This window comes from Nomascus leucogenys, chromosome 9, assembly GCF_006542625.1.
Source record: "Nomascus leucogenys isolate Asia chromosome 9, Asia_NLE_v1, whole genome shotgun sequence".
Lineage (NCBI taxonomy): Eukaryota > Metazoa > Chordata > Mammalia > Primates > Hylobatidae > Nomascus > Nomascus leucogenys.
In genome coordinates, this window is record NC_044389.1 from 96,711,468 (window position 1) to 96,735,423 (window position 23,956).

The window sequence follows — 23,956 nt, forward strand, 5'->3', positions numbered from 1 at the left end:
ACTACCTTACTAGCTTAGATCACTTTAAATGGTTTTCCTGCTCGTCAAGGTATTAATTGAAAGTGTCTGGCCGGGCGCAGTGGCTCATGCCTGTAATCCCAGCACTTTGGGAGGCAGAGGTGGGCAGATCACGAGGTCAGGAGATCGAGACCATCCTGGCTAACATGGTGAAACCCTGTCTCTACTAAAAATACAAAACATTAGCCCGGTGTGGTGGCGGGTGCCTGTAGTCCCAGCTACTCAGGAGGCTGAAGCAGGAGAATGGCGTGAACCCAGGAGGCAAGAGCTTGTAGTGAGCCAAGATTGTGCCACTGCACTCCAGCCTGGGCGACAGAGCAAGACTGTTTCAAAAAAAAAAAAAAAGAAAAAGTGTCTATTACTAAACCTGGTAGTATTTGAGGAATATTTACAAATTTTCTGCATTGTAGGCTATGCCACTGGCATACAAGGGCAGTGCAAAAGAAAAGGGAGAACAAAGCCAGAAGATATACAGAAGAGTAATTCTCACTGTATTTGCATTTCCATTTCATAGTATGTTTTAAAATATATGAATGTCACAAGGCTGGCTGGCTGCCTTTCTTTCTTTCTCTCTTTCTCTTTCTTTTTTTTTTTTTCAGTCTTTCTTTGTCGCTCAGGCTGGAGTACACTGTGGCCCAATCTTGGCTTACTGCAACCTCCGCCTCTTGGGTTCCAGCGATTCTCATGCCTCAGCCTCCGAAGTAGTGGGGCTTAGAGGCGCACGCCACCACGCCTGAATAATTTTTGTATTTTTAGTAGAGATGGGGTTTCACCATGTTGGCCAGGCTGGTTTCAAACTCCTGACTTCAAGTGATCTGCCTGCCCTGGCCTCCCAAAGTGCTAGGATTACAGGCATAACCACTGTGCCTGGCCCACAATGCATTCTTAAAATTTTGGCCTCTTTTTTTTTTTTTTTTTTTTTTTTTTAATTGTGCCTTAAGTTCGGCAATACACCTGCAGAATGTGCAGGTTTGTTACATAGGTATACATGTACCATGATGGTTAGCTGTACCTATCAACCTGTTATCTAGGTTTTAAGCGCCACATGCATTAGGTGTTTGTCCTAATGCTTTCCCTCCCCTTGCCTCCAACCCTCTGACAGGCCCTGTGTGTGATGTTCCCCTCCCTGTGTCCGTGTGTTCTCATTGTTCAACTCTCACTTATGAGTGAGAACCTGTGGTGTTTGGTTTTCTGTTCCTGTGTTAGTTTGCTGAGAATGATAGCTTCCAGCTTCATCCATGACCCTGCAAAGGACATGAACTCATTCTTTTTTATGGCTGCAGAGTATTCCATGGTGTACATGTGCCACATTTTCTTTATCCAGTCTGTCATTGATGGGCATTTGGGTTGGTTCCAAGTCTTCCCTATTGTGAATAGTGCTGCAGTAAACATACGTGTGCATGTGTCTTTATAGTAGAATGATTTATAATCCTTTGGGTATATGCCCAGTAATGGGATTGCTGGGTCAAATGATATTTCTGGTTCTAGATCCTTGAGGACTCACCACACTGTCTTCCACAATGGTTGAACTAATTTACACTCCCACCAACAGTGTAAAGGTGTTCCTGTTTCTCCACATCCTTGCCAGCATCTGTTGTTTGCTGACTTTTTAATCACCATTCTAACTGGTGTGAGATGGTATCTCATTGTGGTTTTGATTTGCATTTCTCTAATGACCAGTGATGATGAGCTTTTTTTCATATATTTATTGGCAGCATAAACGTTGTCTTTTGAGAAGTGTCTGTTCATATCCTTCGTCCACTTTTTGATGGGATTGTTTTTTTCTTGTAAATTTGTTTAAGTTCCTTGTAGATTCTGGATATTAGACCTTTGTCAGATGGGTAGATTGCAAAAATTTTCTCCCAATCTGTAGGTTGCCTGTTCACACAAAAGAAACATGATAGTTTCTTTTGCTGTGCAGATGCTCTTTAATTAGATCCCATTTGCCAATTTTGGCTTTTGTTGCCATTGCTTTTGGTGATTTAGTCATGAAGTCTTTGCCTATGCCTGTGTCCTGAATGGTATTGCCTAGGTTTTCTTCTAGGGCTTTTATGCTTTTGGGTTTTACATTTAAGTCTTTAATCCATCTTGAGTTAATATTTGTTTAAGGAAGGGGTCCAGTTTCTGTTTTCTGCATATGGACAGCCAGTTTTCCCAGCACCATTTATTAAATAGGGAATCCTTTCACCATTGATTGTTTTTGTCAGGTTTGTCAAAGATCTGATGATTGTAGATGTGTGTTGTTGTTTCTGAGGTCTCTGTTCTGTTCCATTGGTCTATATGTCTGTTTTGGTACCAGTACCATGCTGTTTTGGTTACTATAGCCTTGTGGTATAGTTTGAAGTCAGGTAGCATGATGCCTCTAGCTTTGTTCTTTTTGCTTAGGATTGTCTTGGCTATACAGGCCCTTTTTTTGGTTCCATATGAAGTTTAAAGTATTTTTTTCTAATTCTGCTAAGAAAGACCATCGTTGCTTGATGGGAATAGCATTGAATCTCTCAATTACTTTGGGCATTATGGCCATTTTGACGTTATTCATTCTTCCTATGCATGAGCGTGGAATTTGTTTCCATTTGTTTGTGTCCTCTCTTAATTCAGTGAATGATGGTCTGCAGTTCTCCTTGAAGAGGTCCTTCATGTGTCCCTTGTAAGTTGTATTTCTAGGTATTTTATTCTCTTTGTAGCAATTGTGAATGGGAGTTCACTCATGATTTGGCTCTCTGCTTGTCTATTCTTGGTGTAAAGGAATGCTTGTGATTTTTTTGCCCACTGATTTTGTATCCTGAGACTTTGCTGAAGTTGCTTATCAGCTTAAGGAGTTTTTGGGCTGAGACAATGGGATTTTCTACATATACAGTCATGTCATCTGCAAACAGAGACAACTTGACTTCCTGTCTTCCTATTTGAATACTCTTTATTTCTTTCTCTTGCCTGATTAGCCTGGCCAGAGCTTCCAATACTGTGTTGAATAGGAGTGGGGAGAGAGGGCATCCTTGTCTTGTGCCGGTTTTCAAAGGGAATGCTTCCAGCTTTTGCCCATTCAGTATGATATTGGCTATGGGTTTGTCACAAATAGCTCTCATTATTTTGAGATGTTCCATCAATACCTAGTTTACTGAGAGTTTTTAACATGTAGGGATGTTGAATTTTATCAAAGGGCTTTTCTGTATCTATTGAGATAATCATGTGGTTTTTGTCATTGGTTGTTTATGTGATAGATTACGTTTTTTGATTTGAGTATGTTGAACCAGACTTGCATCCCCGGGATGAAGCTGACTTGCTTGTGGTGGATAAGCTTTTTGATGTACTGCTGGATCCAGTTTGCCAATGTTTTATTGAGGATTTTTGCTTCGATATTCATCAGGAATAATGGCCTGAAATTCTCTTGTTTTGTTGTGTCTCTGCCAGGTTTTGGTATCAGGATGATGCTGGCCTCATAAAATGAGGAATCATTTTCTATTGTTTGGAATCATTTCAGAAGGAATGGTGCCAGCTCCTCTTGGTACCTCTGGTAGAATTTTGCTGTGAATCCATCTGGTCCTGGGCTTTTTTTGGTTGTTAGGCTATTACCGCCTCAATTTCAGAACTTGTTACTGATCTATTCAGGAATTTGACTTCTTGCTGGTTTAGTTTTGGAGGGTGTATGTGTCCAGGAATTTATCCATTTCTTCTAGATTTTCTAGGTTATTTGCATGGAGGTGTTTATAGTATTCTCTGATGGCAGTTTGTATTTCTTTGGGATCAGTGGTGGTATCCCCTTTATCCTTTTTTATTGTGTCTATTTGATTCTTCTGTGTTTTCTTCTGGATTAGTCTAGCTAATGGTCTATCTGCTTTGTTAATCTTTTCAAAAAACCAGCTACTCTATTCATTGATTCTTTGAAGGGTTTTTCGTGTCTCTGTCCCCTTCATTTCTGCTCTTAGTTATTTCCTGTTTTCTGCTAGCTTTTGTTGGCTCTTGCTTCTCTAGTTCTTTTAATTCTGGTGTTTGGGTGTCGATTTCAGATCTTTCCAGCTTTCTGATGTGGGCATTTAGTGCTATAAATTTCCCTCTTAACACTGCTTTAACTGTGTCCCAGAGATTCTGGTACATTGTCTCTTTGTTCTCATTGGTTTCAAATAACTTCTTTGTTTCTCCCTTAATTTTGTTATTTACCCAGTAGTCATTCAGGAGCATGTTGTTCAATTTCCATGTAGTTGTGTGGTTTTGATTGAGTTTCTTAATCCTGAGTCCTAATTTGATTGCACTGTGGTCCGAGAGACTGTTTGTTATGATTTCCATTCTTTTGCATTTGCTGAGGAGTGTTTTACTTCCAGTTATGTGGTTGAGTTTAGAATATGTGCCCTGTGGCGCTGAGAAGAATGTATATTCTGTTTATTTGGGGTAGAGAGTTCTATAGATGTCTATTAGGTCCACTTGATCCAGAGGTGAGTTCAAGTCCTGCATATCCTTGTGAATTTTCTGTCTCATTGATCTACTATTAACAGTAGGGTGTTAAAGTCTCCCACTATTATTGTGTGGGAGTCTTAAGTCTCTTTGTAGGTTTCTAAAAACTTGTTTTATGAATCTGGGTGCTCCTGTATTGGGTGCATATATATTTAAGATAGTTAGCTCTTCTTGTTGCATTGACCCCTTTATCGTTATGTAATGCCCTTCTTTGTCTTTTTTGATCCTTGTTGGTTTAAAGTCTCTTTTTATCAGAGACTAGGATTGCCCCCCCTACTTTTTTTTTTTGCCTTCCATTGACTTGGTAAATATTCTTCCATTCCTTTATTTTGAGCCCGTGTGTGTCTTTGCCCATGAGATGGGTCTCCTGAATACAGCACACGGATGGGTCTTGACTCTTTATCCAATTTACCAGTCGGTATCTTTTAATTGGGGCATTTAGTCATTCACATTTACAGTTAATATTGTTAGGTGTGAATTTGATCCTGTCATCATGATGTTAGCTTGTTATTTTGCACATTAGTTGATGCAGTTTCTTCATAGTGTTATTGGTCTTTATATTTTGGTGTGTTTTTGCAGTGGCTGTTACTGGTTTTTCCTTTCCATATTTAGTGCTTCCTTCAGGAGCTCTTGTAAGGGAGGGCTGGTGGTGACAAAATCCCTCAGCATTTGCTTGCCTGGAAAGGATTTTATTTCTCCTTTGCTTATGGAGCTTAATTTGGCTGGATGTGAAATTCTGGGTTGAAAATTCTTTTCTTTAAGAATGTTGAATATTTGCCCCCATTCTATTTTGGCTTATAGGGTTTCTGCAGAGACGTCTGCTGTTAGTCTGATGGGCTTCCCTTTGTAGGTGACCTGACCTTTCTTTCCTCCTGCCCTTAACCTTTATTTCAACCTTGAAAAATCTGATTATGTGTCTTGGGGTTGCTCTTCTCGAGGGGTATCTTAGTGGTGATTCCTGTATTTTCTGAATCTGAACGTGGGCCTGTCTCCCTAGGTTGGGGAAGTTCTAGATAATATCCTGAAGTGTGTTTTCCAACTTGGTCCATTCTCCCTGTCACTTTCAGGTATGCCAGTCAGTCATGGGTTTGATCATTTCACATAGTCCCATATTTCTTGGAGGCTTTGTTCATTCCTTTGAATTCTTTTTTCTCTAATCTTGTCTTTATGCCTTATTTCAGCAAGGTAATCTTCAATCTCTGATATCCTTTCTTCTGCTTGACCGATTTGTCTATTGATACTTGCGTATGCTTCAAGAAGTTCTTGTGCTGTGTTTTTCAGCTCCATCAGGTCATTTATGTTCCTCTCTAAACTGGTTATTTTAGTTAGCCATTCCTGTAACCTTTTATCAAGGTTCTTAGCTTCCTGGCATTGGGTTAGAACGTGCTCCTTTAGCTCAGAGGAGTTTGTTATTAGCCACTTTCAGAAGCCTACTTCTGTCAGTTTGTCAGTCTCATTCCCTGTCCAGTTTTGTGCCCTTGCTGGAGAGGAGTTGCGATTATTTGGAGGAGAAGAGGCATTCTGGTTTTTGGAATTTTCAGCGTTTTTGTGCTGTTTTTCCTCATCTTCATGGATTTATAACCTTTGATCTTTGAGGTTGATGACCTTTGGATGGAATTGTTGTGGGGGTCTTTTTTGTTGATGTTGTTGCTCTCTGTTTGTTAGTTTTTCTTCTAACAGGCCCCTTTTCTTCAGGTCTGCTGTAGTCTGCTGGAGGTCCACCCCACGCCATTTGACCGGGTATCACCAGTGGAGGCTGCAGAACAGCAAAGGTTGCTGCCTGCTCCTTCCTCTGGAAGCTTCATCCCAAAGGGCACTGGCCTGATGCTAGCTGGAGCTCTCCTGCATGAGGTGTCTGTTGACCCCTGTTGGGTGGTCTCTCCTAGTCAGGAGGCACAGAGATCCAGGACTCACTTGAGGCCATCTGTCCCTTAGCAGAGCTGGTACACTGTGCTGGGAGAATCCCCTTGTCAGGATCAGCTTCTGTCTTCAGAGCTGGCAGGCTGGAAAGATTAAGTCTGCTGAAGTTGTGCCCACAGCCACCCCTCCCCCGAGGTGCTCTGTCCTTGGGAGATGAGAATTTTATCTGTAAGCCCCTGAGTGGGACTGCTGCCTTTCCTTCAGACTTCAGAGATGCCCTGCCCAGTGAGGAGGAATCTAGAGAAGCAGTCTGGCCACAACCACTTTGCTGCACTGTGGTCAATTCTGCCCAGTCCAAACCTCCCAGTCTCCTTAGCACTGTCAAGGGACAACAGCCTACTGAAGACTCAGTAATGGTGGATGCCCATGAAGCTCGATTGTCCCACGTCAACTCCAGACTGCTGTGCTGGCTGTGAGAATTTCAAGCCAGTGGTTCTTAGCTTGCTGGGCTCTGCAACAGTGGGACTTACTGAGTGAGACCGCTTGGCTCCCTGGCATCAGCCTCCTTTCCAGGGGAGTAAACGGTTCTGTCTCAGTAGGGTTCTAGGTGCCACTGGGGTACAAAAAAAATTTCCTGTAGCTAGCTTGGTGCCTGCCCAAATGGCCGCCCAGTTTTGTGCTTGAAACCCAGGGCCCTTGTGTAGGCTTATAAGGGAATCTCCTGATCTGTAGATTGCAAAAACCATGGAAAAAGCATAGTATCCAGGCTGGGTAGCACAGTTTGTTCCTCATAGCTTCCCTTGGCTGGGGAACAGAGGTCCCCCAGCTGCTTGTACTTCCTGGGTGAATGACGCCCCACCCTGCTTCTGCTTGCTTTCCGTGGGTTGCACTCACTGCCTAACCAGTCCCAGTGAGATGAACTGGGTACCTCAGTTAGGAATGCAGAAATCACTTGCTTTCTGCAGTGGTTTCGCTGGGAGCTATAGACCAGAGCTGTTTCTATTCAGCTATCTTGGCCCCTCCCAGATTTTGACCTATCTTTATTGACTTTGACTCAAAGTGTTACTACATAAAATTTTCTTGAACTGCGTTTTATACCACACCAGAATATTTTGCTATGCTGTACAGAGGTTTTGGCTCATACTTTTCCAGTTTTGGTTGCTAGAGTTGACAGGAATTGTATGTAGCTAGCTGGAAAATATTAAAATGGCCAATTTTACAAGTAACATTCATTAGCATCTCAAAGCACTTTAAGGCCGCTGTCTAATAGTATTAGCTCATGTTCTTCCAGAGGTGAACAAGGCACATCAAATTGGTGATTTTTAATGTTTGTCTCCAGTGGATGTTTTTAAGTTCTTTAGAAGATTGCAAATACTTTCTGGTTTTGGTTTTGTTAATTAAAAGTAGCTAGTCATTATAAGATTATTTTTCTGGCAAAAATGTGTATTTTCTTAATGGAAAGACATAAGTATTTAATGTAAATTGGATATACATGAGAGGTGAAGCCAGCTGGACTTCCTGGGTCAAGCGGGGACTTGGAGAACTTTTCTGTCGATCTAGAGGATTGTAAACGCACCAAACAGCACTCTGTGTCTAGCTAAAGGATTGTAAATGCACCAATCAGCACTCTGTAAAATGGACCAATCAGCACTCTGTAAAATGGACCAATCAGCACTCTGTAAAGTGGACCAATCCACACTCTGTAAAATGGACCAATCAGCAGGACGTGGGCAGGGCCAAATAAGGGAATAAAAGTTGGCCACCTGAGCTGGCAGCGGCAGCCCCCTCGGATCCCCTTCGGCGCTGTGGTAGCTTTGTTCTTTTGCTCTTCACATAAATCTTGCTCCTGCTCACTCTTTGGGTCTGCACTACCTTTATGAGCTGTAACGCTCACTACAAAGGTCTGCGGTTCACTCCTGAAGTCAGCGAGACTGCGAACCTACCGGGAGAAACAAAGAACTCCAGATGCGGGATGCGCCACCTTTAAGAGCTGTAACACTCACTGCGAAGGTCTGTGGCTTCACTCCTGAAGTCAGGGAGACCATGTACGCACCAGAAGGAAGAAACTCTGGACACATCTGAACGTCTGAAGGAACAAACTCCAGACCCACCATCTTTAAGAACTGTAACACTCACCGCGAGGATTCGTGGCTTCATTCTTGTAGTCAGCAAGACCAAGAATCCGCTGGAAGGAATAAATTCCAGACACATGCATTTGGTTAATGGATAGAGGTTTTAAAGTAGGGATGGGAGGATGGTGGAAAAGACCATAATTTTTAATCAGTTTTTCTCATTTTTATGACTGCTTTTGATTTATAGTTTTCTTTTCTTTTCCTCTGTGTTTTGTTTCTCTTTAGGGAGAAGTTATAGCACTGGATAAAATCTTCAACAAGGTAGAAAAAATAAAGCAGAATGCCTTATTGTTAGGGCTGAATTCCATCAGGGCATTTTGTTTTGATGGAACAAAGGCGGTTAAACTTGATATAGTGGAGGACACAGAAGGTGAGCTATTTTGACTTTCTTATTTTTAATTGACAGATCATATATATTTGTGGCATACAGTGTGATGTGTTGACATGTATATAATTTTGTATATAATGTGGAATGATTAAAACAAGCTAACATATCCATCACTGTACTTATCCTTGTCTTGTGGTAATTTGAAATTTACTCTCTTAGCAGCTTTGAAATACAAAGTACATTAGTGTAGTCACCATGCTGTGCAGTAGATCTCAAAAACTTACTCCTCCTATCCAACTGAAACTTTGTACCCTTTGAACAGTGTCTCCCCATTCCTTTCTCCTCCCTCATCCCCCAGCCTCTGGTAACCACTATTCTACTCTGTTTCTATGAGTTTTACTTCTTTAGATTCCCCACTTAAGTGAGATCATGTAATATTTGTCCTTCACTGCCTGGCTTATTTCACTTAGCATAATATAATGTCTTCTAGGTTCATCTATTTTGTTGCAAATGGAATAATTTCTTTTTGTTTTAAAGGCTGAATGGTATTCCATCGTGTATATGTACCACATTTTCTTTATCCACATTTTCTTGATGGATTCCATATCTTGACTGGTGGGAATAATGCTGCAGTGAAATGAGAGTGCAGATATCTCTTTGACATGCTAATTTCAATTCCTTTGTCTATATACCCAGTAGTAGGATTGCTGGGTAATATGGTAGTTCTGTTTACTTTTGGAGAAACTCCATACCATTTTACATAATGGCTGTACTAATTTATATTCCTACCAACAGTGTAAAAGAGTTGCTTTTCTCTGCATCTTTGCCAGCATATATTATTTTGTGTGTGTGTGTGTTTTTTTTAATGATAGCCATTTTAACTGGGGGGAGGTGATACCTCGTTGTTTTGATTTGCATTTTCCTGATGATTAGTGATATTGGGCATTTTTTTCATATACCTGTTGGCTATTTGTATGTCTGTTAGGTCCTTCTCTCTTTTTTTTTTCATAGGTCTCTATTTTTGAAAGACCTATTTGGAAATCGGTCTTTATTTTTGAAAGATAGTTTTACTGAATATTAAATTCTTTGTTGACGGGGTTTTTTTTTTCCTTTCTGTACTTCGAATATGTCATGTTACCATATTTGGGGCCCCATTGTTCCTAATTAACAATTAACTGCTAATCTTTTACATTTCCCTAGTACATGACGAGTTGTTTTTCTCTTGCTGCCTTTAACATTTTTTCTTTGCTTTTGACTTTCAACATTTGTATGATGATGGAACTGGTTGTGGGTCTTCGCATTTGTCCGCCTCAGAGCTCGTTCTTTTTGGATGTGTAGATTGCTTTTCATCAAATGTGGGTCATTTTCAGCCATAATTTTTTAAATATTTTCTTACCTTTCTTTCTTTCTTTCGTTTTGGGACTACCTAAGTTGTGTTAATAATGCCTGAGTTGTCTTAATAATGTCCCAAGTTTCTCTGAAGTTTATGGTCATTTGTCTTCTTTTTTATATCTCTCTGACCTTCAGACTGTAACCAAAAAGCAGATTAGCTGCATGCCGCATTTAGAGTCTGATTAACAAGAGTAAGGTCTGGTACAAGGAAAATGGTTTCTTCCAAAGCTAGCTTAGGGAATGAGGCATAAAGTATCCTGCCTTTATATGTGCTGCTTCACCTTTGGAGCAGAAAGTGGACACTTTCATAAGGTAAGGGGGGAAGTGAACGAGGGCAGGGCTCCCACTGCTAGCTGGTGCCTAATCTAACACAGTTTAATTGGCACCTTCCTGGGCAGAAATAAGTTGTAAAAGTGGCCAAGCAGGCATGATTTCGATATGTCCTCCTGGTGGATGAAAGTCCCCCCTACTTTCCACAAGAGTGGCAACCCCTAGAGGGTGGAAGTTTCAAGACCACCTCCTGGAGGTGAAAGTTCACTGGCCAGTATGGTTTGGTCTGCAAATTGACTGTCAGTTCTCTAGGAGAGAACTGTCTCGGAAGCTTAGTTAGAAGAACTTGCCCTGCAGGGAATGTCTGGTGAGGGGAAAGTGTGTAAAAGGTTAAATTTGCGTTTCTGAAGGGCTAAGTAGGAAACAAACAGGAAATGGGGAAAGGGGAGAAGAGAACAGAAAAAATTTTAAAAATAGTAATTCATTTTTGGCTTTTGTTGCCATTGCTTTTGGTGTTTTAGACATGAAGTCCTTGCCCACGCCTATGTCCTAAATGGTATTGCCTAGGTTTTCTTGTAGGGTTTTAATGGTTTTAGGTCTAACATTTAAGTCTTTGATCCATCTTGAATTAATTTTTGTATAAGGTGTAAGGAAGGGATCCAGTTTCAGCTTTCTACATATGGCTAGCCAGTTTTTCCAGCACCATTTATTAAATAGGGAATCCTTTCCCCATTGCTTGTTTTTGTCAGGTTTGTCAAAGATCAGATAGTTGTAGATATGTGGCATTATTTCTGAGGGCTCTGTTCTGTTCCATTGATCTATGTCTCTGTTGTGGTACCAGTACCATACTGTTTTGGTTACTGTAGCCTTGTAGTACAGTTTGAAGTCAGGTAGCATGATGCCTCCAGCTTTGTTCTTTTGGCTTAGGATTGACTTGGCGATGCGGGCTCTTTTTTGGTTCCATATGAACTTTAAAGTATAGTTTTTTCCAATTCTGTGAAGAAAGTCATTGGTAGCTTGATGGGGATGGCATTGAATCTATAAATTACCTTGGGCAGTATGGCCATTTTCACGATATTGATTCTTTCAACCCATGAGCATGGAATGTTCTTCCATTTGTTTGTATCCTCTTTTATTTCATTGAGCAGTGGTTTGTAGTTCTCCTTGAAGAGGTCCTTCACATCCCTTGTAAGTTGGATTCCTAGGTATTTTATTCTCTTTGAAGCAATTGTGAATAGGAGTTCACTCATGATTTGGCTCTCTGTCTGTGATTGGTGTATAAGAATGTTTGTGATTTTTGTACATTGATTTTGTATCCTGAGACTTTGCTGAAGTTGCTAATCAGCTTAAGGAGATTTTGGGCTGAGACAATGGGGTTTTCTAGATACACAATCATGTCATCTGCAATCAGGGACAATTTGACTTCCTCTTTTCCTAATTGAATACCCTTTATTTCCTTCTCCTGCCTGATTGCCCTGGCCAGAACTTCCAGCACTATGTTGAATAGGAGTGGTGAGAGAGGGCATCACTGTCTTGTGCCAGTTTTCAAAGGGAATGCCTCCAGTTTTTGCCCATTCAGTGTTATATTAGCTGTGCATTTGTCATAGATAGCTGTTATTATTTTGAGATACGTCCCATCAATACCTAATTTATTGAGAGTTTTTAGCATGAAGGGTTGTTGAATTTTGTCAAAGGCCTTTTCTGCATCTATTGAGGTAATCGTGGTTTTTGTCTTTGGTTCTGTTTATATGCTAGATTACATTTATTGATTTGCGTATGTTGAACCAGCCTTGCATCCCAGGGATGAAGCCCACTTGATCATGGTGTATAAGCTTTTTGATGTGCTGCTGGATTCGGTTTGCCAGTATTTTATTGAGGATTTTTGCATCAATGTTCGTCAAGGATATTGGTCTGAAATTCTCTTTTTTGGTTATGTCTCTGCCAGGCTTTGGTATCAGGACGATGCTGGCCTCATAAAATGTGTTAGGGAGGATTCCCTCTTTTTCTATCGACTGGAATAGTTTCAGAAGGAATGGTACCAGTTCCTCCTTGTACCTCTGGTAGAATTCAGCTGTGAATCCATCAGGTCCTGGACTCTTTTTGGTTGGTAAGCTATTGATTGTTGCCACAATTTCAGAGCCTGTTATTGGTCTATTCAGAGATTCAACTTCTTCCTGGTTTAGTCTTGGGAGGGTGTATTTGTTGAGGAATTTATCCATTTCTTCTAGATTTTCTAGTTTATTTGCATAGAGGTGTTTGTAGTATTCTCTGATGGTAGATTGTATTTCTGTGGGATCGGTGGTGGTATCCCCTTTTTCATTTTTTATTGCATCTATTTGATTCTTTTCTCTTTTCCTCTTTATTAGTCTTGCTAGCGGTCTATGAATTTTGTTGATCTTTTCAAAAAACCAACTCCTGGATTCACTAATTTTTTGAAGGGTTTTTTGTGTCTCTATTTCCTTCAGTTCTGCTCTGATTTTAGTTATTTCTAGCCTTCTGCTAGCTTTTGAATTTGTTTGCTCTTGCTTTTCTAGTTCTTTTAATTGTGATGTTAGGGTTTCAATTTTGGATCTTTCCTGCTTTCTCTTGTGGGCATTTAGTGCTATAAATTTCCCTCTACACACTGCTTTGAATGTGTCCCAGAGATTCTGGTATGTTGTGTCTTTGTTCTCGTTGGTTTCAAAGAACATCTTTATTTCTGCCTTCATTTCATTATGTACCCAGTAGTCATTCAGGAGCAGGTTGTTCAGTTTCCATGTAGTTGAGCGGTTTTGAGTGAGTCTTAATCCTGAGTTCTAGTTTGATTGCACTGTGGTCTGAGAGACAGTTTGTTATAATTTCTGTTCTTTTACATTTGCTGAGGAGAGCTTTACTTCCAACTATGTGGTCAGTTTTGGAATAGGTGTGGTGTGGTGCTGAAAAAAATGTATATTCTGTTGATTTGGAGTGGAGAGTTCTGTAGATGTCTATTAGGTCCACTTTGTGCAGAGCTGAGTTCAGTTACTGGATATCCTTGTTAACTTTCTGTCTCGTTGATCTGTCTAATGTTGACAGTGGGGTGTTAAAATCTCCCATTATTATTGTGTGGGAGTTTAAGTCCCTTTGTAGGTCACTCAGGACTTGCTTTATGAATCTGGGTGCTCCTGTGTTGGGTGCATATATATTTAGGATAATTAGCTCTTCTTGTTGAATTGATCCCTTTACCATTATGTAATGGCCTTCTTTGTCTCTCTTGATCTTTGTTGGTTTGAAGTCTATTTTATCAGAGACTAGGATTGCAACCACTGCCTTTTTTTGTTTTCCATTTGCTTGATAGATCTTCCTCCATCCCTTTATTTTGAGCCTATGTGTGTCTCTGCATGTGAGATGGGTTTCCTGAATACAGCACACTGATGGGTCTTGACTCCTTATCCAGTTTGCCAGTCTGTGTCTTTTAATTGGAGCATTTAGCCCATTTACATTTAAAGTTGATATTGTTATGTGTGAATTTGATCCTGTCATTATGATGTTAGTTGGTTATTTTGCTCGTTAGTTGATGCAGTTTCATTAGGGCCTTAACTACATTATTGGCTGTGGCATTTGAAACGGGGATAGCTTCAGCCCAGTGAGTGAGGTGGGCTACTATCACTAGTAAATATTTTAGATGGCCTATTGGAGACATTTCTGTGTAATCAACTTGGATACTTTGGACTGAACTTAAACCCAGATTCCTTCACATAAGAGGTAATCTTTTTATAGTTTGTTTATTAGTTTTCTTACATACTAAGCAACTATTTTTAACCTGTTTTGCCAGAGTATAAATTCCTATACAGCTATAAACTCTGAGAATTATGTCACACATGGCCTGGGGCCCCCAATGGGTCCCTTGATGTAGTTGGGATAAGAGTTCCCTCATAAGGGGTATAGACAACATTTGTCTGTGGTCTGGCAGTATCCATTTTCATTCTGAATTCTCTTTAGCGCCTATTTTTATTAGTTTCTCCTTTTTGATGGAAGAGAAAATGGGGATTACAGTACGAGGAGGGAGGTGGGGAGTTAAGTGAAAAATACCCATTTCAGAAGACACAACAGCCTGCTTGGCTACCTGATCTGCTGGGTTATTTCCTCAGCTTTCGAAAGAAAGGCTTTTCTGGTGTCCAGAAACATGGACAATAGCTGTTTCTTCTGGCAACTGAAGATTATTCAATACTTGGGTGATTAGCTCCTTGTGAACACAGTCTTGACCTTTAATATTAATGAGACCTCATTCAGTCCGAATTTTCCCAAATGTATGAGCCACTCTAAAGGCATACCTAGAATCGGTGTAGATGGTTCCTTCCTGGTTCTGTAAGTACTGTAAGGCTTGGCTGAGTGCAAACAGCTCACACGTTTGAGCAGACGAGCTGTTAGGCAAGTTTCCTGACTATTTCTCCAAGAGTTTCTCTATCAATCACTGAATGCCCATTGTGTCTTTTTCCCTCAGTCACCTGGGAGGAACCATCTATGAATAAGTGCCATCCAGTCTGGAAGGGAGTTTCTTCTAGGTCTGGTCAAACCTTTGTGTGGTAATAAATTAAATCTAACATGTGTGTTCCCTCCTTAGATTTGGATTTCCTGTTAGGGAACCTGCTGGTTTGAGTGAATTTTCAGTGGTCTGTGTTAAATCATTCTTTTCTAACAGAATGGCTTCATACTTTAAGATTCTCAAGTCAGTCAGCCGTTTCTCTGCTCTCTGGTTAAGGTAGTTCTAACTTGGTGAGGCGTTCTTGCTGTCAGTTTTCCTCCAAAGGTTAACTTTCTGCTTTCTTTGACTAACAATGTGGTAGCTGCATTGGACTGGATGCATTGAGGCCATCCACAAGTGACTGGGTCTAAGGCATTTGATAAGAAGGCCACAGTCTGCCAGTAGCCTCTGTGTTCTTGAGTCAGCACTCCTAAAGCTACTCCACTGTCCACATTAACAAAAAGGTGGAATGGCTTTTCTGGGGAGGGTAAGGCTAAAACAGGGGCAGTTATGAGCCTTTCCTTAAGCTCCTCGACTTTATTAACTTTCTCAGAAGTCCACAGGATATGGTTAGGCTTCTCCTGGGCAAATTTTTGATATAACAGTTTACTGTGCAGTGCATATGAGTCAATCCATAAGTGGCAGTATCCAACTAAGCCTAAAAATTTCCTGAGTTCTTGTTTAGTTTGAGGCAAGGGTAGGGACATGATTCCCTCGATTTGTTCAGGCCTTATTCTTCACTTGCCTGTGCTTACTAAGTGGCCTAAATATTTAACTTTGGGCTTTACATACTGAAGCTTTCTTTTTGAGACACGTAGCGACCCTCAACTGCAGACAGTTAAGAATATGTGTAGAGAAGTCAGTTACCTTTTCTATATCTTCATCAGATATAAGAAGGTCATCCACGTACTGGAGAAGGCATATTCTGGTATGACAACTTTTTCTAGAACTTGTTGTAAAATTTGGGCAAAAAGACTGTGGGAGAATGGAATGGAGAATGTAATGTAATGGAATGTAGAATGGTATGGAGACTGGAATGGAATGGAGAATGGAATGGAATGGAGAATGGAACGGAATGGAAAATGGAAGAGATGGAATGAAGAATGGAATGGAAGGGAGAATGAAATGGAATGGAATTGGAAATTGAATGAGGAATGGAAAGGAGTGGGTAATGGAATGGAATGGAATGGAGAGTGGAATGGGATGGAGAATGCAGAATGGAATGCAGTGGACAATGGAATGGAATGGAGAATGAAATGAAATGGAGCAGGCAATGGAATGGAGAATGGAATGAAATGGAGAATGCAGTGGAATGGGCAGTGGAATGGAAAGGAATGGAACAGAGAATGGAACGGAGAATGGAATGGAATGGAGAATGTAATGAAATGGAGAATGGAATGGAATGGAGGATGGAATGGAATGCAGTGGAAGAGAGGATGGAATGGAATGGAGTGGAATGGAGAATGGAATGGAATGGAGAAGAGAATGGAGAATGGAATGGAATGAAGAATGGAATACAATGGGGAATGGAATGGAATAGAGAAAGGAATGAATGGAAGGGAATGGAGAATGGAATGGAATGGAGAAAGGAATGGAATGGAGACTGGAATGGAGAATGGAATGAAATGGGGAAAGGAATGGAATGAAATGCAGAATGGAATGGAGAATGGAATGGAGGATGGAAGGGAATGGAGTATGGAATGGAAGGGAGAATGTAATGGAATGGAGTTTGAAATGGAATGGGGAGTGGAATGGAGAATGGAATTGAAGGAGGATGGGGAATGGAATGGAATGGAAAATGGAATGGAATGGAGAATGGAAGGAGAATGGAAGAGAATGGAGAATGGAATGGAATGAAGAATGGAATGCAGAATAGAATGGAATGGAGAATGGAATGGAATGGAGAATGGAACGAAATGGAGAAAGGAATGGAGTTGGAATGGAATAAAAGGAAAGGAATGGAGAATGGAATGGAATGGAAAATGGAATGGAATAGGAAATGGAGATGGAATGGAGAATGGAATAGGGAGTGGAATAGAATGGGGAATTGAATTGGGAATAGAATGGAATGGGGAATGGAATGGAATGGACAATGGAATGGGGAATGGAATGGAATGGACAATGGACTGGAATGGAATGGAAAAGACAATGGAATGGAATGGAGAATGGAATGGAATGGAGATTGAACTGGAAGGGAGAGTGGAATGAAATGGAGAATGGAAGGGAATGGAATGGAGAATGGAATGGAATGCAGAATGGATGGGAATGTGGAATGGAATGGAGAATGAACTGGAATGGAGCATGGAATGGAATGGAATGTAGTCATGAATAGAATGGAGTGGAATGGAATGGAGAATGGAATGGAATGCAGTGGTGAATGGAGTGGAATGGAGAATGGAATGGAATGGAGAATGGTATGGAGAATGGAATGGAAAGGGGAATGGAATGGAATGGAGACAGTAATAGAATATGGAATGGAATGGAGAATGGAATGGAACGGAAAATGGAATGGAATGCAGTGGTGAATGGAGTGGAATGGAGAATGGAATGGAAAGGGGAATGGAATGGAATGGAGAAAGGAATAGAATATGGAATGGAACGGAAAATGGAATGGAATGCAGTGGTGAATAAAATAGGATGGAGAATGGAATGCAATGTAATGGAATGGAGGATGGCATGGAGAATGGAATGGAATGGAGAATGGAATTCAGTGGGAAGTGGAATGCAAAGGAATGAAATGGAGAATGGAATGGATTGGAGACTGGAATGGATGGAGAATGGAATGCAATGGAGAAAGGAATGGAATGAAATGGAGAATGGAATGGAGGATGGAATGGAATTGAATGGGGAATTAAATGGAATGGAGTATGCAATGGAATGGGGAATGGAAAATGGAATGGAGAATATAATGGAATGGAAAATGGAAAGAGAATGGAATAGAATGGAGAATGGAATGGAATGCGGAATGGAATTGAATGTAGAATGGAAAGGAATAACGAATGGAATGGAGAATGGAATAGAATGGAATGGAATGGAGATGGAATTGAGATTGGAATGGAATGGAGAATGAAATGGAGTGCAATGCGGTGGAGAATGGAATGGAATGGGAGAATGGAATGGGATAGAGAATGGAATGGAATGGACATGGAATGGAGAATGGAATAGAATGGAATGGAGAATGGAGTGGGGAATGGTCATAGAATGAGGAATTGAATGGGGAATGCAAAGGAAAGGGCAAGGAAATGGAATGGAGAATGGATTGGAATGGAATAGAGAATGGTTTGGAATGGAATGGAGAATGGAATGGAGAATGGAATGGAATGGAATTGAACTGGAATGGAGAGTGGAATGCAATGGAGAATGCAAGGGAATGGAAAGGAGAAGGGAATGGAATGGAGAAAGGAAGGGAATGGAATGGAAAATGGAATGAAATGGAGAATGGAATAGAATTGAGAATGGTATGGAACGGAATGGAGAATGGAAGGAATGGAATGGAGAATGGAAGGGAATGGAATGGAGAATGGAATGCAGTGAAGAATGGAATAGAAAAGATAGGAGAATGGAGAATGGAATGGAAAGTGGAATGGAATGGAATGGAGCATGGAATGCAGTGAAATGGAGAATTGAGTGGAGAATGGAATGGGGAATGGAATGCAGTGGTGAATAGAATGGAATGGAAAACGGAATGGAGGATGGAATGGGAATGGAGTGGAGAAAAGAGAACGTGGAATGGAGAATGGAATTGAATGCAGAATGAAGTGGAATGGAGAATGCTATGGAGTGCAGTGGAGAATGGAAGAGAATGGAATGGAGAATGGGATGGAATGCAGTGGTGAATAGAATGGAATGGAGGATGGTATGGAGAATGGAATGGAAGGGAGCATGGAATGAAGGGAGCATGGAATGGAAAGGAGAATGGAATGGAGAATGGAATGGAATGAAATGGAGTGGGGAATAGATGATGGTATGGAGAATGGAATGGAATGGAGAATGGAAAGGAATGGAGAATGGAATGGACAATGGATTGGAATGGAGAATGCAATAGAATGGAGAATGGAAAAGAGCAGAATGGAATGGAGGATGGAATGGAGAATGGAATGGAAAGGAGAATGGAATGGAATGGAAAGTGGAATGAAATGGAATGGAGAATGGAAGGGAATGGAGAATCGAATGGAATGGAGATGAACTGGAACGGAGAATAGAATGGAATGGAGAATGGAACAGAATGGAATGGAGAATGGAAGGGAATGGAATGGGGAATGGAAGGAAATGGAATGGAAAATGGTATGGAATGGAGAATTAAATAGAATGGATAATGGAATGGAATATGGAATGGAGTATGGAATGGAATGAAATGAAGAATGGAATGGAGAATGGTGTGGAATGGGAGGGAAAATGGACAATGGAATGGAATCGAGAATTGAATGGAATGGAGAATAGAATGCAATGGAATGGGATGGACATGAATAGAGAATGGAATGAAATAGAATGGAAGAATGGAATGGAATGGAATGCAGAATGGAATAGAATGGGCAGTGGAATGGAATGGAATGTGAATAGAGTGGAATGAACAATGGAATGGAGAATGAAATAGAATGGAATGCACAGTGGAATGCAATGGAGAATGGAATGGAATAGAGAATGGAATGGGGAGTAGTATGGAGTGCAATAGAGAATGGAAGGGAACGGAATGGAGAATGGAAGGGAGAATGGAATGGAATGGAATGGAGAATGGAATGGAATGAAGAATGGAGAATGGAATAGAATGGGCAGTGGAATGGAATGGAGAATGGACTGGAATGTGAATAGAGTGGAATGAACAATGGAATGGAGAATGGAATAGAATGGAATGCACAGTGGAATGCAATGGAGAATGGAATGGAATAGAGAATGGAATGGGGAATGTAATGGAATGGGGAGTAGTATGGAGTGCAATAGAGAATGGAAGGGAATGGAATGGAGAATGGAAGGAAATGGAAGGGAGAATGGAATGGAATGGAGAATGGAATGGAATGAATGCGGAATGGGATGGAATGGAGAATGGAATGGAATGGAGAATGGAATAGAAAATTGAATGGAATGGAGAATGGAATGGAATGCAGTGGTGAATAGAATGAAATGGAGAATGGAATGTAATTGAATGGAGGACGGTGTGGAGAATGGAATAGAATGGAAAATGGAATGGAGAAAGGAATAGAATATGGAATAGAGAATGGAATGGAATACAGTAGTGAATATAATGGAATGGAGAATGGAATGGAATAGGATGGAGGTTGGTAAGGAGAATGGAATGGTGTGGAGAATGGAATGGACAATGGAATGGACAATGGAATGGAAGGGAGAATGGAAGGGAATTGAAAAAGGAAAAGAATGGAATGGAATGGAGGTGGAATGGAATGGAAAGTGGAATGAAATGGAATGGAGGATGGAAAGGAATGGAATAGAGATTGGTAAGGAGAATGGAATGATGTGGAGAATGGAATGGCATTGAGAATGGAATGGAAAATGGAATGGAAGGGAGAATGGAATGGAAAATGGAAAAGAATGGAAGTGAGGATGCAATGGAATGGAAAATGCAATGAAATGCAGTGGTGAATAGAATGGAGTGGAGAATGGAATGGAATGGAGGATGGTATGGAGAATGGAATGGAATGGAGAATGGAATGGAACAGAGTGGAAGGAAATGGAGAATGGAATGCAGAATGGAATGCAATGGAAGATGGAATGGAGAATGCAATGGAATGGGGAATCGAATGGAGAATGTAACTGGTGGAGAATGGAATGGAGAATGGAATGGAATGTGGAATTGAATGGAATGGAGAATGGAATGGAATGGAATGGAAAATGGAATTGAATGGAGAATTCATTGGAATGGAATTGAATAGAGAATGGAATGGAAGGGAGAATATAATGGAAACGAATGGGGAGTGGAATGGAACGGAGAATTGAATAGAATGGAGAATAGATTGGAATGGAATAGAGAATCGAATGGAGAATGGAATGGAATGGAGAATAGAATGGATTGGAATGGAACGGAATGGAGAGTGGAGAATAGAAAGGAATGGAATGGAGAATGGAATAGGCAATGGAATGGAATGCAGAACGGAACGGAATGTGGAATGGAATGGAGAATTGAATGGCATGAAGAATGTTAGGGAGAATGCAGTGGACATTGGAATGGAATGGACAATGGAGTGGAGAATGGAAGGGAATGGAATGCAGAATGGAATGGAAGCGAATGAAGAATAGAATGGAAAAGAGAATGGACTGGGGAATGGAATGCAATGGGGATTTGAATGTGGAATGGAATGCAATGGAAAGGGGAATGGAATGGAATGGAGAATAGATTGAAATGGAAGGGAGAATGGATTGGAATGGAAGAGAGAATGATTTGGAATGGAATGGAATAGAGAATGGAATGCAATGGAGAATGGAATGGAGATTGAGCTGGAATGGAGAATGGAATGAAATGGAGAATGGAATGGAATGGAGAATGGAATGGAGAAAGGAAGGGAAGGGAATGGAATGGAATCGAGAATGCAGAATGGAATACAATGGATAATAGAATGGAATGCGGAATGGAATGGAATGGAGAATGAACCAGAATGGAAAATGGAATGGAATGGAGAATGGTATGGAATGGAACGGAAAATGGCAGAGAATGGAAGGGATAATGGACGGAATGGAATGGAGAATGGATAATGGAATGGAGAATGGAATGGCATGAGGAATGTAATGTGATGTAATGCAGAATGGAATGGAATGGAACATGGAATGCAATGAAATAGAGAATGGAGTGGAGAATGGAATGGAATGGAAGGAAAATGGAGAATGGAATGGAGAAGGAAATGAAATGGAGAAAGGAATGGAATGAAATGCAGAATGGAATGGAGGATGGAATGGAATGGAGAATAGAATGGAATGGAGAATGCAAGGAGAATGGAATGGAATGCGGAATGGAATACAGTGAGGAATGGAATGGAATGGAGAATGGAATAGAGAATGGAATGGAATAGAGAATGGAATGGAGATGGAATAGAGAATGGAATGGAATGGAGAATGGAATGGTATGGAGAATAGAATGGAATGGAGAATGGTATGCAACGGAGTGGAGAATGGAATAGAGAACAGAATGGGATGCAGTGGTGAATAGAATGGAATGGAGCATGGAATGAAATGGAGCATGAAATGCAGAGATGGAGAATGGTATGGAATGGAATGGAAAATGGAGTATACAATAGAATGGAGAATGGAATGGAATAGAATATGCAGTGGTGAATAGAATGGAATGGAGGATAGTATGGAATGGAGAATGGAATAGAATGGAGAAAGGAATAGAATATGGAATGGAATGGAGAATAGAAAGGAATGGAATGCAATGATAAATAGGCTGGAAGGGAGAATGGAATAGAATGAAATGTAATGGAGGATGGAATGGAGAATGGAATGGAATGCAGTGGTGAATAGAATGGAATGGAGGATGGTGTGGAAAATGGAATGGAAAGGAGAATTGAATAGAATGGAGAAAGGAATAGAATATGGACTGGAATGGAGAATAGAATGGAATGGAATGCAGTGGTGAATAGAATGGAATGGAGAGTGGAATAGAATGAAATGTAATGGAGGCTGGAATGGAGAATGGAATAGAATATGCAGTGGTGAATAGAATGGAATGGGGATAGTATGAAAAATGGAATGGAATGGAGAATGGAATAGGAGAAAGGAATAGAATATGGAATGGAATGGAAATAGAATGGAATGGAATACAGTGATAAATAGGCTGGAAGGGAGAATGGAATAGAATGAAATGTAACGGACGATGGAATGGAGAATGGAATGGAATGCGCAGTGGTGAGTAGAATGGAATGGAGGATGGTATGGAAAATGGAATAGAATGGAGAAAGGAATAGAATATGGAATGGAATGGAGAATAGAATGGAATGGAATGCAGTGGTGAATAGAATGGAATGGAGAATCGAATAGAATGAAATGTAATGGAGGCTGGAATGGAAAATGGAGTGGATTGGGGAATAGAATGGACAATGGAAAGGAATGGAGAATGGAATGAATGGAATGGAGAATAGAATGGAGTGAAAAATGGTATGGAATGGAGAATTGAAGGGAGTGGATAATGGAATGGAATGCGGAATGGAATGGTGCATGGAATGGAATGAAATGGAGAATGGAGTGGAGAATGGTGTGGAAAGGAATGGAAAATGGAGCATTAAATGGAATGGAGAATGGAATGGAAAATGGAATGGGATAGAATGGAGAATGGAAGGGACTGGAGAATGGAATGGAGAATAGAATGCAGTAGAATGGAATGGAATGGAGAATGGAATGGATTGGGCAGGAATGGAGAATGGAATGGAATAGAATGGAATGGAATGGAGAATGGAATGGAATGTGGAATGGAATGGATTGCAGAATGGAATAGAATGAAGAATGGAGAATGGAATCGAATGGAATGGAGGATGGAATGGAATGGAGGATAGAATGGAATGTGGAATGGAATGGCATGCGGAATGGAATGGATTGTGGAATGGAATAGAATGAATAAGAATGGAGAATGGAATAGAATGGAATGGAGAATGAAATGGAATAGAGAATGCAATGGAGATTGTAACGGAATGGGGAATGGTGTGGAATGGAATGCAGAATGGAAGAGAATGGAATGGAGAATGGAAGGGAATGGGAGGGAGAATGGAATGGAATGCAGAATGGAGAATGGAATGGAATGGAGAATGGAATGGAATGCGAAATGGAATGGAATGGAGAATGAACTGCAATGGAGAATGGAATGGAATGAAGAATGGAATGGAGTGGAGAAAGGAATGAAATGGAGAATGGAATGAAAGGGAGGATGGAGTGGAATGAAATGGAGCATGGAATGGAGATTGTTATGAATGGAATAGAGAATGGAATGGCATGGAGTGGAATGGAATGGAAGGAAGAATGGAATGGAGTGGAGAATGGAATGGAATGTAGTGGAAAATTGAAAGGAATGGAGAATGGAATGGAAAATGT

The 23,956-nt window shown here is 40.7% G+C and overlaps 1 protein-coding gene across 2 annotated transcripts in view; it reads left to right on the forward strand.

The window, feature by feature from the left end:
- NSUN6 (NOP2/Sun RNA methyltransferase 6) overlaps window positions 1-23,956 on the forward strand; it is a 97,506-nt gene that overhangs the window by 48,758 nt on the left and 24,792 nt on the right. For both annotated transcript variants that reach the window (XM_030819230.1, XM_030819229.1), the window contains exon 8: window positions 8,682-8,826. In XM_030819230.1, the coding sequence (XP_030675090.1) occupies window positions 8,682-8,826 (145 nt within the window). The remainder of the gene's footprint in view (window positions 1-8,681; window positions 8,827-23,956) is intronic.